This window comes from Octodon degus, unplaced genomic scaffold (genome assembly GCF_000260255.1).
Source record: "Octodon degus isolate 3935 unplaced genomic scaffold, OctDeg1.0 scaffold00060, whole genome shotgun sequence".
Lineage (NCBI taxonomy): Eukaryota > Metazoa > Chordata > Mammalia > Rodentia > Octodontidae > Octodon > Octodon degus.
Window position 1 is genome coordinate 4,352,119 of NW_004524636.1, and position 16,064 is coordinate 4,368,182.

At 50.3% G+C, this 16,064-nt stretch overlaps 1 protein-coding gene across 1 annotated transcript; it reads right to left on the reverse strand.

Annotated features, from left to right (window-relative positions):
• Positions 1 to 2,505: 2,505 nt before the first annotated feature.
• On the reverse strand, positions 2,506 to 13,078 carry Lrrn4 (leucine rich repeat neuronal 4). Its single transcript, XM_004634335.2, has 5 exons — positions 12,889 to 13,078; positions 11,344 to 12,010; positions 10,109 to 10,313; positions 7,101 to 7,235; positions 2,506 to 5,739 (listed from the first exon to the last, which is right to left on the reverse strand). The coding sequence occupies exons 2-5, from the start codon at positions 11,999 to 12,001 to the stop codon at positions 4,419 to 4,421; spliced, it is 2,319 nt and encodes a 772-aa protein (XP_004634392.1). The 5' UTR covers positions 12,002 to 12,010; positions 12,889 to 13,078; the 3' UTR covers positions 2,506 to 4,418.
• Positions 13,079 to 16,064: the final 2,986 nt, after the last annotated feature.

Consider the following 16,064-nt stretch of genomic DNA (forward strand, 5'->3'; position numbering starts at 1 on the left):
GCCTTTTCTCTGAAAAGCCAAAAGTTGTTTCCACAGTCACTGCATTTCAAACACAGCAGGGTTTCTATGATACTGGAAGCTGTACACATATGTTATGTAAAGAATATGAAACTGTATATTTTTCAAAAGTTTTTAAACCTTTGGAGACTCTTTTGTTAAGATGTTAAATAAAAGTGCTGGAAAAATACTTGGACCTTCATCCTGGGCTTTTCCCTGTTGCATACTTGATACCCTGCTGAAGCCCATGAAGTCTCTACAGACGTGGCCTCTGCACCAGCGTTGTGAATATCGTTGGTTTAGGACCATCTTACTTAGAGACCTTATTGCTGTGGCATCATACGCAGGAGAAGGGAGGATGCGTAGTGGGAAGACAGTAGCAGAGCCATTGGGCCTCACACTGGGGGCCGATGGCTGCCCACTGTCCTGCTGTGACCTGGTGCAAGTCAGACTCAGTGTGGGATTGTCAGTCAGGCCCTGTAGGGCTGGGCTGAGTCACGTGGAGGTTGTCAGGAAACCGCCTCTGACTTGCTGAGGCACCCTGCCTCAGTGGGTCCTCTACTGCGTGCTGCTTCTGGCTTATTCTGAGACTGGCAGCTGAGCCATCTCTGCTTGGAGAAGCCTGGGGCACTGGCTGACTTTGCTTAGCATGGGGCCAGCCTGGAGGTGTTGATGCTGGAGGTGGAAGGCCACTGCTGAGCCATCCCAGAGATCTGGGGGTGAGCACCCAATTTTGTTTGTTTGAGACAGATTCTCACCGCAGTTTAGGCTGGCCTTGAACTCAGTGATGCGCCTTCCTCAGCCTCCCGGGTGCAGGATTGACAGCATGTGCCACCATGCCCAGCACTACAGTAGTGTGCTTTTATTTATTTATTTATTTATTTTTAGAATTGTATTTTAATCAAGTAACGTAGCTGTTTTTAAACAGAAAAATAAACTTAAGACAACCCATTAGAACAAAGTAAAAAATTACTCTATTATGAGAAGCTGTGAACAAATGGAGACCATTTCTAACCCCACTGGACTTTGGTCCTGGACTGACTCATGCCCAACCCAGTCAGTGGTTTGAAGTCAACACACTTCCCTTCAGAGGAAGCTACAGCCCTGCGCAGCCTGGCACTGGGGGGAAGGGGGGAGTAGTGTGCTTTTAAAAAGGAAAATTTAAAGTAGTTACGGAAAGAATTATAAATGTATGTATGTATTTATGGCATGATGTTGATGCTATTTAGAGTGACTAATGGGTTGGACCCATGGATTATTTTTTATTTATGTATTTAGTATAGGTCTTATTATACAGATTGGATTCATAGTGATCCTCCTGTTTTCAGCCTCCCAAGCACTGGGATTATAGGCGTGTGCCACTACACCTGACTAGTCTATGTATTTTTTCACCTCAACACCTAGAAAAAAATGATCCAAGTCTCCTCTTTTTTAGTTTGTTTTGATGATACAGGGACAGACTTTCCTGAGATTTTTGGATAATGAATTGTTACAAAACAAATTTTGCCAGTTTATAAAATATATTGGAAGCTGAGTGTGGTGGCACACTCCTGTAATCCCAGTACTGGGAAGGCTGAGTCATGAGGATCGTTGCAAATTCCAAGCAGCCTGGGCTATAAAGTGACCTCTAGACCAGCCTGAACTGCATAGTGAGATCCTATCTCAAAAAGACCAAAAAACAAAAAAATATTCCTGTACATATAGGAATTGTATTAAGTTAACCATGTTCAATGGTATGTTCATGCAATATAGACCTAAAACAATTCTGTGGCTCCACAAAATATACTTATCTTACTACAGATGTTGAGCTCAATTTCATGTATGAGGGATTTACATTTAATTCATCAGGTTTTTTTTGGCTTTGTGCTTGCAATTCTTAGGGCATTTTATTTTATTTATTTATTTATTTTTTAATTTTATTTTATTTTATTTATTTTTTTTAAGTTTTATTGTCAAACAGATAGCAATGAGACAGTTTCAAATCATATCGGAAGGACAGTTTCAACAAATAATACACTGCATATATTCTTCTTAGTGGTTAATTGCTGTACAAGATGCGGACTTGTGATCCCATTTACAAACACCATTAGAACAAATCATTCTATTCATTAAGAGAATGCAACTATATATCTATCCCAACCTCTTTGAATACACAGATACAAAATGGACATTCATCGGTATACCCCATTTTTTCTAAGTTCCATTATTGAATATTATAGGTGTGTAAACTCAGCAAAATATTCTAAAAGAGTCCAGTAGCCCATAATAGCATTGGGTCTTATATTTAACTGGCAATGTCAGAAATTATTGACCTGAGTCCCCCACAGCTCAATCTTAGGGCATTTTAAATCAATCCAATTCTCTTAGTTATATATGTGATAATAGGGGTACATCTTAGAATATTCGCAAGCTCTTTCCAAACTTTAAACACCTGGAAGTACGTAGTGTTGAGGAAAATAAAAGAAAACAAGTGTGGTGCACTCAGGAGGGAGACTGAGCCAGGGGATCATTGTGAGTTTAAGATCAGCCAGGACTAAGCTTGAGGCCAATCTGAGCTGCATATAATAAGACATTGTCTCAAAAAGACAAGACACACACACCAGGGGGAAAAATAAATCAGAAAATCCAGGAAATTGAGAATTTAAATTTCTTTTAGGGAAAATTGCAATTTCAGAAAACAAGCCAGGTTGGTGGTCTGATGTTTCCCTTCTCCCAAAACCCGTGAACCTAGGCGACTCACTCTCAGCTGCACGGGCACAGGGCTCCCTACCCATTCCCTTTCACCTGTGAATTCCTTTTCCTTCTTCCTCCAGCCTGGGAAGCAAAGGCAGGAGGCAGCCTGATGCTGTGTCCATCCCCATTCCAGGGGCCCGTCCAGCACTGTGACCTGGAAGACCACAACAGCAGACACCGCAGTGGCCCCTATTGCGAACAGCTCTTAGAGGTGTGCCTTCTGCTGGCTTAGACGCCACAGGCCGGGGCACCCCAGTGCTGGCAGCTTCTGGTGTTCTCTAATCCTCCTCCTGCCTCTACTGACTCATCCTGAAAATTTTTTTTCCCTGACAGGAATCAACAAACCTGCACTTTAAAGGGGTGCGTTGAGTTCTTTATTAGCCTGGGAACCTACAACTTCTGCTAGGGTGAGAATTGGATGTACTGAAGACTCTGTAGGGTGGCTTGCAAACAAGCTACATGGGGCTCAAGTTTAACATTTTCTTACAATAGAAATAAGTCTGTGTGAGTTCTGTTTTGTCTCCCAAAAAGATGAGTTCCAGCCTTCCAACCCGCAGTACCTGTGAATGTGCCCTTTTTGGAAATAAGGTCTTTGCAGTTACAGTCCATCAGGGCAAGGTTCCATGTACTGACCTGTGCCTTTATTATTTTTTTTTTTTTTAAGTGGGGAGAGGGAGACAGAAGGCCCTGGGGTGACAGCGACACAGATGAGCCTGAAGTCTGCAAGCCAGGGGGTACCAGTGAAAGCTGGGAAATGGAGGCACAGTTCATAGCCTCCACGAGGAGCCAGCCTGGTCACACTGTAGTTTGCTTCCAGATCTCTGGCCTGAACTGTAACACAGAAAGTTTCTGTTGTTGTAAGCCACAGCAGATTAACAAATGCTAGCATAAAAAATTTAAATCTAGAAATTGGGCCCCAAACATAATTTCATAGGATCACTTTTTTCCCAGTTTGAATTAAAGTGAAAAACCACTAACACCCTGGTAACTGGGGAGCGTAGCACTGCTTCTGCTTCCAGTCAGAATCTGCACGGTTTTTGCTCATTTCTTCACTCTGATCAAATGATAACAATCCTGAAAGTGAGCTTCTTGTGCTTTCTAAAAAGAATTTATACTGCTTTTGTCTACTCAGTCTTGGGTAAATACAGCATTGTACAGACCTTCCTGAAAGACTGGTTTTCACTGCGAGGCCTGAAGCATACTTTTGAATTCTAAAATGCCACTCATAGACCCAGAAGGCCTCCCTTGAGCAGCCACTGGAGGCAGCACCCTGCCCGCCAGTTCTCAGGAGCCAATTCCTGGACAAAATGCCTCCTCACCCTTTGGCCAGACCTGGACTACAAGTGAACCTGCCCTGAAAAGACCCAAGGCTGTAGTTGGCAGTACGGCAGAGGAGGCCAGGCGGTGCGATTTCTCTCTTCCTGCTTCTGTGTCCTCTGCTGCTGGGTCCTGTGGAGTGCTGGCGTGTGAGAACCCCAGAGGAGCACCAGGAAGGGATGCTGGGTAACAGTGGGAGTGGCCTGGCCTCAACCAGCAGGGACAGCAGAGAAGGAAGGAAAAGCATGGGTCCTTGGACAGATGTAGCGGGCCTGGAGCCATGGTGGCCTCCCGGAATGGGAACTAACAGGGCTGTTTGGGGCCCCCTGTTCCTTCCAGATGGAAATCAGCTTCACAGAAGAAGGAAGTGGCTAAGTGAAGGTGTGCAGCTTCACCACGCTGTCCAACGCCAGTTCTTCCCTCGTGGGTGTGGCGCAGGGGACGGATGCCTCAGGGCAGAGCCCCAGCACCTGGCTCTGCCTGCAGTCTTGTCCAGGGTTTTCAAAAGGGAGCAGATAAGGGTTTTTGAAGGCCACCAGGTACTCGCCATGGTTGTGCCCACATGGCTTCCGGACCCGCCGGCAGAGGCACGCAGACAGCACCAGGGTGCTGGTGAGCAGCAGACCACAGGCCGCGCCCAATGCCACCAGGATGGCCACCAGGCTGGGCTTGGTGGTGACAGTGGCGCACGGTCTTTTCCAGCCCACAGCCCATGCTTGGCTCAGGCCTGCGGCATTGGCTGCCACCACGCACACACGGTAGGTGGTGCCTGGTGACAGCCCGTACAGAGGGTGCTGTCGGGCAGTAGCATAGATGTCCTTCACCACCAAATGGCTCCCCACCTCGCCCTCCACAGAATAGTGGATCTGGTAGGCTCGCACAACTGAGTAGGGGGCGCACCAGCGGACGAGCACCGACGTGTCAGTCACCTCCGACAGCACCTGTAGCCGGGGCAGGTCAGGAACAGTGTCCTCCATAGTGAGGCCAGGACAGGCACAGTGTAAGCGCCTCTGCAGCTCCACGCACGGGGTCTGCAGGTGTCTGCATGGGTCGTAATCGCAGGGGACGCTACGGTGGGGCAGTCTCACCGCGTTGGTCCCCTCCATCCCTTCCTCCTCACTGTCATCCAGTAGAATGACTGGAATCTCGTCATCTGAAGGACTGGAGTAGGGGGCCCGGGAGGTGGGCTGTATCCTCTGGTTGGGTTGAGTCCTGCTTGTGGTGCTCCCTAAAGTAGGGATGGGGCTAAGGTGTTTGGTGACTGGCGAGGTGGTGGCAGCTGAGACCCAGGGCTTTGGGACCAGACTGACAGTGTGTTTTCCTAGGTGCTCTGTCCTGCTGGTGCCGACAGTGCTGGATGCAGTGCTGCTGGGCCTGTGAGCTGCTGCTGTAGGGTGGGCACTGGCAGGGACGGTACCCCCCAAGGTGCCAAGGTGTGTCCTGGAATCCTGTGTGAGGGATGGTGTGGAGTGGGATGAGGCTGCGGTGACACTTGGCTGGCCTCTGGCAGGTGGAGCGGAGGGCCCTGGTGAGGTTGGTGTGGAGGCTGAGCCAGCAGAAGAGTGTAGATGTGAAGGCAGGAGTGTGGTGCTGTGGTCCATCCTGCACATACCCAGCAGCTGGGAGAGTGGAAGAGGTGCTGAGAAGGGGGCCCTGGGCCCTGCAGCCGGTGTGCACATCGTGTCCGCCGCCCTGGAGGGAAAGCTGGCTGATTAGCAGACGTCTGTGTCAGCGCTGCTGTAGGCTGGACACCCCTCCCCACTAAGCCTCAGAACCATTTCGGCCATACACATTGCATTTGCAGGAGGGGCCTTCCATGGCTCCCATTGGGCAGAGAAGGAGACAAGTTCAGAAAGGCAAAGCGGCTGCCCGGAAGACCATGGCCAGCAAGCAGCAGAGCCTAAACCCGACCTGGCTAAGTGCAGCGAGAGGGCATCCAGAATGTCCGAGCCAAGTCCCTCACTCTGTTCTCACCCAACTCCTTCCTGACAGTGTCCATGAGCACACACATACTAGAGAGCACTCCCGGGTCTCACTATGTGCTAAGCACCACTCTTCACCCTTAAGCAAATCATTTACTGCTTACACTGTAGGTGCTTTTACTCCCATTTTACAGATGAGGTGGTAAAGACAGTGACTTGAACTCTGCACACAGCCAGTTGCTGGTTGTGTGGTGAAGCCAGGCTCTCCCGCTCCCGACTGCATCCTCAACATCTTTCCTAATAGGATCCTGAGACTCTGACTATGAAGAGACAGGGTGTTTGTCTTCAGAAGCAAAGTGTGAGGTGTACAGATGACTGCATGTCCCAGCCGGGCATGGGTGGGAGGCGAGAGGAGAATCAGGACGTCTGGGGAGTCTGCCAACAGGGGCAATCAGCTGGCAGGGCTGATCTGAGGGTGCTCGGGACGCAGATGTCCCTGGCTCCCCTGCACCCATCTTCTGAGCCAGGCTGGGTGTGGCTTCCCCACTGCAAAAGCAGCTCTTCCAGCCAACAGCCTTCATGAGAATTCTTTCCGTCCTGTCCCTGAGAGAGCTTTGTAAGTCTTCAGGCCTTGGTCTGAATGACCCAGGAGAAGAAGCCAGGCTCCCTCAGCAGGGTCTGGAGTTAAGAGCACAATTTAGGGAGAAGACAGATCTTGCCTTCTCCCTCCAGCAGCGGCATGGGTTTAATCAAACACCTCTGTGTATGAGCCAGCCCTGTTCTCTTTGCCTATAATATGTGGCAATGCTCTGGCAGAGACAGGCTTAGCTGTTCACTTAACCCACTTCTTTTTCCCCACTGGGTGCACAGTTGGACTATATTTCCCAGCATCCTCTGCAGTTGGGCCCAGCTACAGACTCCTGGCCAATGAATGTGAGGAGAGAGGAGCACAACCCCAGGACCCAGTCTAATTTAATGCTCCTCCATGAACTCCTCCTTGTAGTTTGTCCCTTCAGCCTGGCTGGAATGGGCTGCCCTGCCCAAAACTGTCCAAATGTCCAGCCCGTCATGGCAACTCCAGCTCCTGAAGGCTGACCCTCACCCCTCAGCCCCCTGCTTTGTCAGTGTTACCTGCGCACGACAGTTCTCTTTTTATCCAGGAGCCAGGATAACTCACAGCTGCAAGTGAGAGGATTGCCATAGAGGGAAACAGACAGCACCTGGGAGGAATTCCTGGTCCAAGGAGGGAAGGAGCTCAAGTTGCAACTGGAATATCACACACAGAAAATCCATTGTCAGACTTTTACAGGAGGTTGACCATGTTTGAGAGACACACAGTATACCATGAAAAAAAGCATTCCCTTAGGGGTTAGAGGAGGTTGCTTTGGGTGGGACCCCTCATGACCTTGGGGCTCATCAGTTTGTCTTCAGAACCATGGCTCAGTATCAGCCCTCATACCAAATAGCAATAAATCCTTGTGACCACTGGTTATGTCTACGGGGTCTGTGATGATGAACCTGTTTACAAATGTGAATCTCCACACAAACAGTGTTATTGTAGCCTGATGACAGTAATTGGCAGCATTTGTTTTCACTGGGGGGTGTAATCCAGGGTCACATTAGGCAAGTGTTGCCCCCCTCAGCTCTACCCAACACCTGGACTGGAGCTGATGGCCTGCGACACTAGGCCTCTGGGAGACTCTGTGCTCATGTGCAGCAGCTAGCACTTGCTAAGGAAAGAACACCCCAAAGCTTATGGCTTAAGACAGTAAGCGTTCTTTTCTTTCACATGATTCTCTGGATTGGCTCATCATTCTTGTGCTCTGGGGCAGATGCTAATGTTCTCAGTGAGAAAGGACTCTCCTGTCCCATCTGCTCTAATACTTCAGCCAGCAAGAAGGTGACAGTCATCACTTTGGGAACAGCAGCTATGCATGTGCGTCACATGTGGAAACTTAGGCTGCACCCACAGATCCAATCTTGGATCTCTCTCTCTCTCTCTCTCTCTCTCTCTCTCTCTCTCTCTCTCTCTCTCTCTCTCCAATATCTCACTATGTAGCTCAGCCCGGCCTTCAACTCACTGTGTAGCCAGGCTGGCCTTGAACTCATGGCAATCTTTCTGCCTCAGCCTCCAAGTGCTGGCATTACAGGTATATGCCACCTGGACTTATCTTGAGAACCATGGCTCAGTCATGTTCTTCTCATCCAGCCTGATGGAACAGTCTATCTGTCTATCTGCCTTCCTTGTAACACAGCACCTGCCATGTGTATCACGATGATTAGCAGATTGCTGTCCATGCTGCAGCTCCTTGGAAGCAGAGGTCATCTTGTCATCACCACCACCCCACTTGTCCTTGTCAGCTCCCTCACCACTATTATAACCACACCATCTTTACCATCTTCACCATCACACCCATCACATTGCCATTATTACCATCACTGCCACCACTGCCATCCCCAACATTGCTGCCACCACCCACCGCTGTCATCATTACCACCATTGCTGTCACCACCGTGACCACCACGGCCACCATTGCCATTATCATCAGCAACAATGCCATCATCACCCCCATCTACATTAACTCTCTAGGGCACCTGCGAGGTGCCAGAAACTGCGTTAAGCGCTCTCCACATGCTGTCCCCCTTTCTCTCATGAAAAGTTCTCAAGTGCAGCACTGGCATAGCTATTTTACAGAAAAATAAGCTTTATGATGCTTGCATTCTGGCACTTTATACAGTTCCTAGATTTTTATCAAGCTCAGAGATGGCACCAGAGCAAGAGACACAAAGCCCTTTGCTCACACTCCTGGAGCTATCTACTGTAGCGTGAAGGAAAGCGCAGGTGAACGGGTCTGTGTTGGCTCTGAATAACTGCCCATTCTTTTGGAAAAATAATTCCATCTTTACTGTCTACATCAAGCAGAATAGAACCAACAAGACCTGCCACTGGACTCTGGGGTTTTTTGGCCAGTCACAATAGTTGGACACAGTGTGACCTGCATGGCTCTTCTGGGCTTTTGTATTTCATAGCGCTATCTTAATGGACCATGGGTGGCAGATCAGGAGACAATGACATTCTCAACAAGTGGGTTGAACAGGGCAAGATTTCACAATAGATACAGGTTCAATGCTGTTTCTGTCTCTAATAATTTACACATGGCTAATGACAGGAAAGTCTATTAACATGACAGGGTGTTCAAAACAGGGCTGTTTCAGGCTCAGGCTCAACAGACTATAGAAGACTGAGCACAGGGAGGTGGTGAGGGGGCCCCTCTCCTCAAGTAAGGTGCTAGAGCTCCTGTGAGGCCATGGAAGAGACTGAAGGAGGCCTTGCTGACCCATCGCCAGCCTCTGAGTGCTGAGTGGAGGGCTCAGAAGGCAGAAGAGGCTGGGTGGTGAAGACCTCTTGGGAAGTCCCACCACTAATCCCAATGTGGGAGAATTAAGATGCTAAGCGAAGCTCTTCAATCTTTGAGCCAAGTGACAGTGACCTGGGGCTACTGATGTCCCTTAGAACTTGGGGATACAAAGACTTTGACTCATGTGAGAAATCTAAAGGTCAAATGCTGGCCAGAGCTAGCAGAGAAAAGAGGAAAGTGACTACTGTGGGATTGGCCATAAGTCAAAGATACCCACTTTTCCAGGGAAGATGGTGGACTGGGATCCCACTTCCCCTCCCGTCAGAAGTACAGCCAGTGGTTGCTCCTGGGCATGACAGTGGGTCAGGGACACAGTGTTCACCCACCAAGCTGGAGGCACCTACCTGCGATCCCACTTGCAAGTGGGAGCTTTTCACCAGCATACCTTTCCTTCCCAGCCCCTGCAGTGCATGATGGGATGGAGGCCTGATGCCTCTATCCCCTCTTTCCACTGCAAATATCCCAGCTCAGGCTTTAAAAAAATGTTAAATACCTAAGAGCTGGGAGCTTTACTACTGCTCTGGACTGGACTGAACTGTTGGCTGTGTGGGCCATCTGGGACCTGCCTAAAACATCATCCAAAGAATGAGGATGAACTAAACCCCAGAGAAAACTTAGAAAAGCCGTGAGGAAAAACAAATTAAGGTCAGTTTCTTCTATAAAATTTGACATAGTGTAAACAAGAGTTATGGGATTAAGATGTGGTGTGGAAACACTCACTTGTGCAACAGAAGGACCTGCAGAGAGGGGGTGTCCTCAAAGAGGGGTGTGCGGATGGAAGTCAGCGCGGGGGAGTCCTGGCAATGCAGCTGGCGCAGGTTGGGGGTCATCCTGAAAATGTCTCCCTCCAGGGTCCTCAGCCGCGGCATCTTCCGCAGATGGAGCTGTGTGAGGCTCGGCAGGTCTCCCATCCACTCAGATTCAACTGGAACACAGAGCGGACACTGCCCATTACACAGGCACCAACCCAGGGACAAGCATGGCAGGCAGGAAACACGAGTGGCAGGTGCCATGCAGAAGGCTGCTGCCGAGTGTGGCAGTCTGAAGCTTTGGGGCCCTCAGCTGGAAGGACCCTCATAGATGACCGTTCTTTCCTATCTTCCAGCCAACACGGGCCTGAGGCCATGCATCTGAGAAGGGACTGGGTGACTCAGAGCTAGGATGTCGTCTCCGAGCCCACGGTTGCCCGACATCTGGTGAAATTCCACAAGTACAGTAATCAGGCTTCGCTTGGAAGGCTCCAGGGAGTGGCAGTTTTGAGGAAGGTCAGGAATCTGAGGCAAGGGTTGGGGAGGCCAGAGGCCCAACTGTGTGGCTCTGGGGGATAACTGGAGCCTGCCCCACCCTCTGTGCACCCATACTCGCTCTTTTTTCTGTCTCTGAGGGAACAGATGATTATAGACACTAAGATATTCCTTAAAAACAGCCCTCCTGAATCAAGGTCAGCACCCCAACTGTGGGAACACCTGCCCCCACCTTCCTCCTGGGCCCTGTTAGAATGATCTAGTACCCAGACACAATCTTAGCCACATCATCAAGGAATCCCTCTGGGGCCCATGGCTACTTCCTTAACATGAACTGCACTCTCATCGCCAGTGTTCATCCATCCCTGAATCAGCCTCAGAGAGATCCTGCACTCCAGAAGCCCGTGCGGGGAGGCACAATGCAGTGGCTAAAATTTTAAATTCTGGACCCAGAATAGACGAGGATTTACCTGTGGGACCTCGGCTCAATCATTCTACCTTCAGCAGCTTGGTTTCCTCATCGTATAAATTGGAAATCTTAATAGTTCCCACATCTGAAGTTGCAAAGATTGGAGCCTGTGGCGTGGAGCTTGGAGCCAGGCTCGCTTGCTGGGGCAGAGGAGTTGGTGGGCTTTTTGAACCCTGCTGCTAATGAGACACCCTGCTCAGCCCAGGAATAGCACAGCCTGGCTTTTTAAGTCTCACACTCACTTTGCTGGAGCTGCGTGCCGCTGAGATCCAGAACCCTGAGAGTGGCCAGGGCTTTGCCAGCCTCTCCTGCGAACGCCTCCAGCGCGATTCCCCCTTGTGCACTGAGGCCCAGCTCGGTGTAGGAGAGGTTGAGCCGCTGCAGCGCAGGAAAGCAGACGAAGGCACGAGGCGGCAGCGCCCGCAGCGGGTTCCCAGAGAGCTCCAGTACGCGCAGACCACGCAGGGTGGGCCCGGCGCACGGCTTCAGCTGGTCCAGCTGATTGTGGCTGAGGTCCAGCACGCGCAGCTGGGTAGGCCAGCCGGGACCCCAGCTCAGCGTGGAGATGCGGTTGTGGTGCACCGTGAGCTCCTGCAGCTCGGGCAGATGGCTGAGCTCAGTCCCACTCAGGGCGTGCAGCAGGTTGTGGCTGCCATCGAGGCTTTGCAGCGCGTTTGGCAGGCAGCGGGGCAGGTGCTCCAGGCTGAGGTTCGCCACAGTCCAGGCCATGGCTCCCGCGGAGGGGAGCCCCTCACAAGGTGATGCCGTGGAATTGCTGCCGCCACTCCCCCAGGCTCTTTGAGGAGTGAGTCCTAAGAAAGGGACCCTCTCCTGTTGCGAGGGGCCGGCCCCACTCCAGCTCAGCAGAGTCAGGAGCAGCAGCAACGGGGTCCACGGCATGACGCGGGTCTGGGGAAAAGGAAACACATGAATCAGGTGAAATGAGCAGCCGCCAGAGCCAAGACAAACGCACAGGGCACTGCAGGACCTGCGTGACCCCAGAGGACATCTGGCAGGGACATCCCTGCAGACAATCCCACTGGGCGTGCTGCGACTTTGCCTTCCTGCTCCCCCACGCACGCTATGGCACTCCCTGCTCTCCTTCCCCCAATGAGGAACCCCCTCATGGGTCAGTTCTGGACCTGACTCTCCCAACCCTTCCACACCCTATACTGAGTCCCGGTCCCTTCCATGGGTTTTCAGAGAGAAGGGATGGCCCACGTATATAAACTTTTTCTGTGGCAACAGCCATATGTCCCAAACACGTGTGCTCTCCTGGGGCAAATGCTCTGCTGGCACAGAGACAGGGAGATTTTGTCACAGTCACTGACCCCCAGCTGTCTGGTTTTTTGCATTAGAACTGTCCAGCCACGGATAAGTCCTTGTTTCATAGAGTTTCAAGGTCCCTTTCTTGGAAGCCAGTCCAGGGATGCTTTTAGAAAAAAAGAGGGGCTGGGAAGATAGCTCAGTAGAATAAGTGCTTGCCTGGCAAGTGCAAGGGCCCGAGTTCAATCCCAGGTACTGCCAGAAAAGAAAAAGAAAAAAGAAAGAAAAGAGCCCCCCAGAGAGCTATGAGGCTCAGGCCCCTGGAGTCAAGCATTTCAGGACCCCACGTAGATTCTAACAAAACCCAAGAACCTCAGAACCAGCTCTGTTCCCAGAGAGCTGGCCAAGGGACGCCCAGGATTGCACAGGGAACCAGGGAGGTCAGAGGGCCACAGGCAGGCTTGGGAGTGTCAAAGCCATTTCTTTTAAGGTCTTTCGGTTATAGCTTGAGATCTTGTTACCTCAGATGTGTGCTCCTGTGCGGGCTCTTTCCTCTGTGACCACTGGATCTCTGAGCAGCAATCCAAACTCCAGGGGCAGGGGCTCTCCGCCTTGCTAGCCAGGGATCCTCACCAGCAGAACGAGCCTGGAGCTAGAAATGCAGGCATCCAGCAGTTTGGCCAACTCATCTGGAAGGTATCTTCAAGGACCTTAGAGTCCCCAATCTTGTTTTATATATTCCAGGAACCAGTGGCTTAGCAACTCAGCTCGGAATGCCGGAGGGAGGCCTACTTCCCCGCGGCCCCTCCCCCACCCTCCAGTCCCTGCCACCCCCTCCCAACGCAGCAGACCTGGCTGTCTTTAGCCCACACCCTCCCTGCCGGTCTGTCTCCAGCCTACCCCCTCCAAGCCTGGCAGGGCCGCTCAGCCCTCCCTGTCTCCATCTCTCCCAGGCCTGAGAGATGGGGGCCCAGCTGTGAGGACTGAGGGCCTCCTCTCTGGAATCTGACCTCACCATGGCTCCCCTCTCCTGGGATGGGCTGAGTGGTCAAGCTCAGAGGAGGAAGGCCCCTCTGAGGGAAGGGGTGGTACCCTGATTGTGATCCTTAGGGATTCTGGAGGAGTCTGCCAGACTACTTTCAAAGCCCCAACAGCAGAACACACATCCCAGAGGCCCAGGAACAGTGTGGTTGTTGGGGGGCCCAGTTCAGAGGCATCCAGGTTTCGTGACTCTCCTAAGGCAAGGATAAATAAAGCAAAGCGGGGAGAGATGTGGAAAGCACATTTCTGCCCCCAGGATGAGGGTAATGGGTCTGGATTTCCAACAGCCCCTGAGGGGGTGGACACAGCCTGAGGTTTGCCTGCAGCAGCTCTGTTTAGAGCAGATGGCCCTGTGTCCTCCAGAGCTCCAAGAACAGAGATCGCTCATTAGTATGAAACACCTTTGATCTACACTCTGCCCTCTCTTCCTTTAGCCCTCCCACAGAGTCTGAGCACAGGTCAGGCTCAACACCCCAGCTGCACGCACAGACCTGCAACAGCCCTTCCTGTCAGTCTTCCTGTCACTCCTTATCTGCAGCACTGAGCAGCCCCAGGGCTCCTGGTTGCCTAGCCAGTTGGATTTCCAGGATAGTAAGAAATCTCTAGAGAGTGCCCTGGAGGCCTTCCCTGAGGCCTTCCCCACTGCCTGCTCCAAGCATCCTTCATCTGTGCTGGCCTGGAGGAGGCCGTGTCTGTGCTGCCTAGTGTGGAGAGCCAGGACAAGCACCCCCTGAGGAGCCCATGGTACCACGGGTGATCAGGTCAAGAAGCCAAGAGGAGAAGTGAGAGACAAGTGTGCCCTGTTCAAGGCCCAAAGAAGGAAAGAAGTCGGGTATCAGGAAGCTCTGCAAAACGGGACCAGGGGCCCCTCCAAGCCACAGTCGGCGGTGCTGCCTGCTGAGGAACTGTCTGAGCTCTGCATCCTGGTAGCTCTGTCATTCTGGCTGTCCCCAAGCCCAGCAGACAAACCCTTGGCTGGTGGCCCACCAGGTACCCACACTGGAGGAACAGATGGAGGCCTGGCGGGGCTGCGGTTCTTTCCTTCCCGGGCCTTGTCCTTGTCCCATTGGGTAGTGCAAATTGCCAGTCACTATCCTGATCCTTTTTCATATTGATTGATTGATTTGCAGAACCGGGTATTGAACTCAGGCCCTTGCACTTGCCAGGGAAGCGCTTATTCTACTGAGCCATCTCCCCCACCTCCCTGATCATTTTTTTAAAATGTGTAGTCAGACCAGGCATGGTGGCCTGTGCCAGTGAGCCCAACACTGTGGGATGCTGAGGAATGCAGGTGTTAACCCGGCCTGGGCAACCCCAGTCTGTCTCGAAAAGAAATTTAAAAGGTCTGGAGATGTAACTCTATGTGAAGGCCCTGGGTTCAGTCTTCAGGAATGAAAAAGAAAGAAAGAAAAAGAAAAAGAAAAGAAATAGGTGCAGTCAGAGGCTCACCTCACGGGATGCTTTGCAGGTACTATTAGTGATACATTACAATTCAGGAAACAGGCTCAGTCATGGACGGGGTTCCGGGCCGCACAACTAATGAGCCATCTGATTTAATATTACTGTGATGTTAATACTGATAGTCAATCCCTTGGAGCAAAAGACTCATTTTTTCATCAAGGTGTTTATTTTTAGAATATTTCTGTTGATGTATTATCAATTACATTTTGTGAATTTTATTATATTGATTATGAGTACTTAACAGAAAAATATAAATAAAGATTGAGCTTTTCATAAATACTGTAATATTTATTTGTTTGTTTGTTTAGCTCCAGGGATCAAACTCAGGACCTTATGCTTGCTAGTTAGGCACTGTGCTACTGAGCTATATCCCCGGTCCTGTAATATTTTTTGATGCTTATAAAAAAACATCCAAATTTTCAATATCAAATGGTTTTTGGTGTATACAGTCTAAAAGAAAACATCAGAAATAAATTCCCATATGCACTACAGTGAAAATTCCAAGAGCACGCTACGAAAAAAGAATCTTTACGTCAGTGATCACACCTAAGGCAGTCTGCACATGTGACAGCAGCACGTGCACGCACGTGTCCCTGATACTGACTTCACGTGGTTTTTGCTTTCCTGGCCTTTCTTGGGGACATATTTGACATTTCAGTGGTCTTGCTGTTTTTTCAGGAGGTTCTATTATGTTATGCAGTGTGTAAACAGGAACATAAAAATCAATAAAATGAATTACTAAAGTCTTAATATGCATTGCGTATTTATTTTTTTATTTATTTGCAGAACCAGGGATTGAACTCAGGCCCTTAGCACTTGCCAGACTTTGCGTATTTAGAGTAGACATCATGTTTTCATTCATTTTCAGCGGTGTACTTCCTTGCAAAACCGAAAAGACAACATCAGAAATAAATTCCTGTGTTACTACAATGCAAATACCACTAGAACTCTGCCAGAAAAATAAGCCTTGCTTCAACTGTCACACCCAAGGCAGTCTTTACACATGAGAACTGCATGTCCCATGCACAAGTATCACTTACACTGATAGTACGTGTGTTTTGTTGTTCTGGTCTTTCTTGTAGTGTATAGTTGACAAATTTTTTGTTTTCCTGTTGTCATAGTAGTTCTTCATGATGCTTCGCTTGCCTGTTCGCTTGTCAGCTCATCAATGTGCTCCACAATTTTTTTTTTCAGA

Excerpts from the sequence above, each read along its gene's own strand:
- Lrrn4 (XM_004634335.2), bottom strand. The coding sequence starts at position 12,001 with ATGCCGTGGACCCCGTTGCTGCTGCTCCTGACTCTGCTGAGCTGGAGT. Across the intron at positions 10,314-11,343 it reads CGGCACGCAGCTCCAGCAAA|TTGAATCTGAGTGGATGGGA; the intron begins GTGAGTGTGAGA and ends TCTGTGTTCCAG. Across the intron at positions 7,236-10,108 it reads CAGGTCCTTCTGTTGCACAA|TTGCAACTTGAGCTCCTTCC; the intron begins GTGAGTGTTTCC and ends GTGATATTCCAG.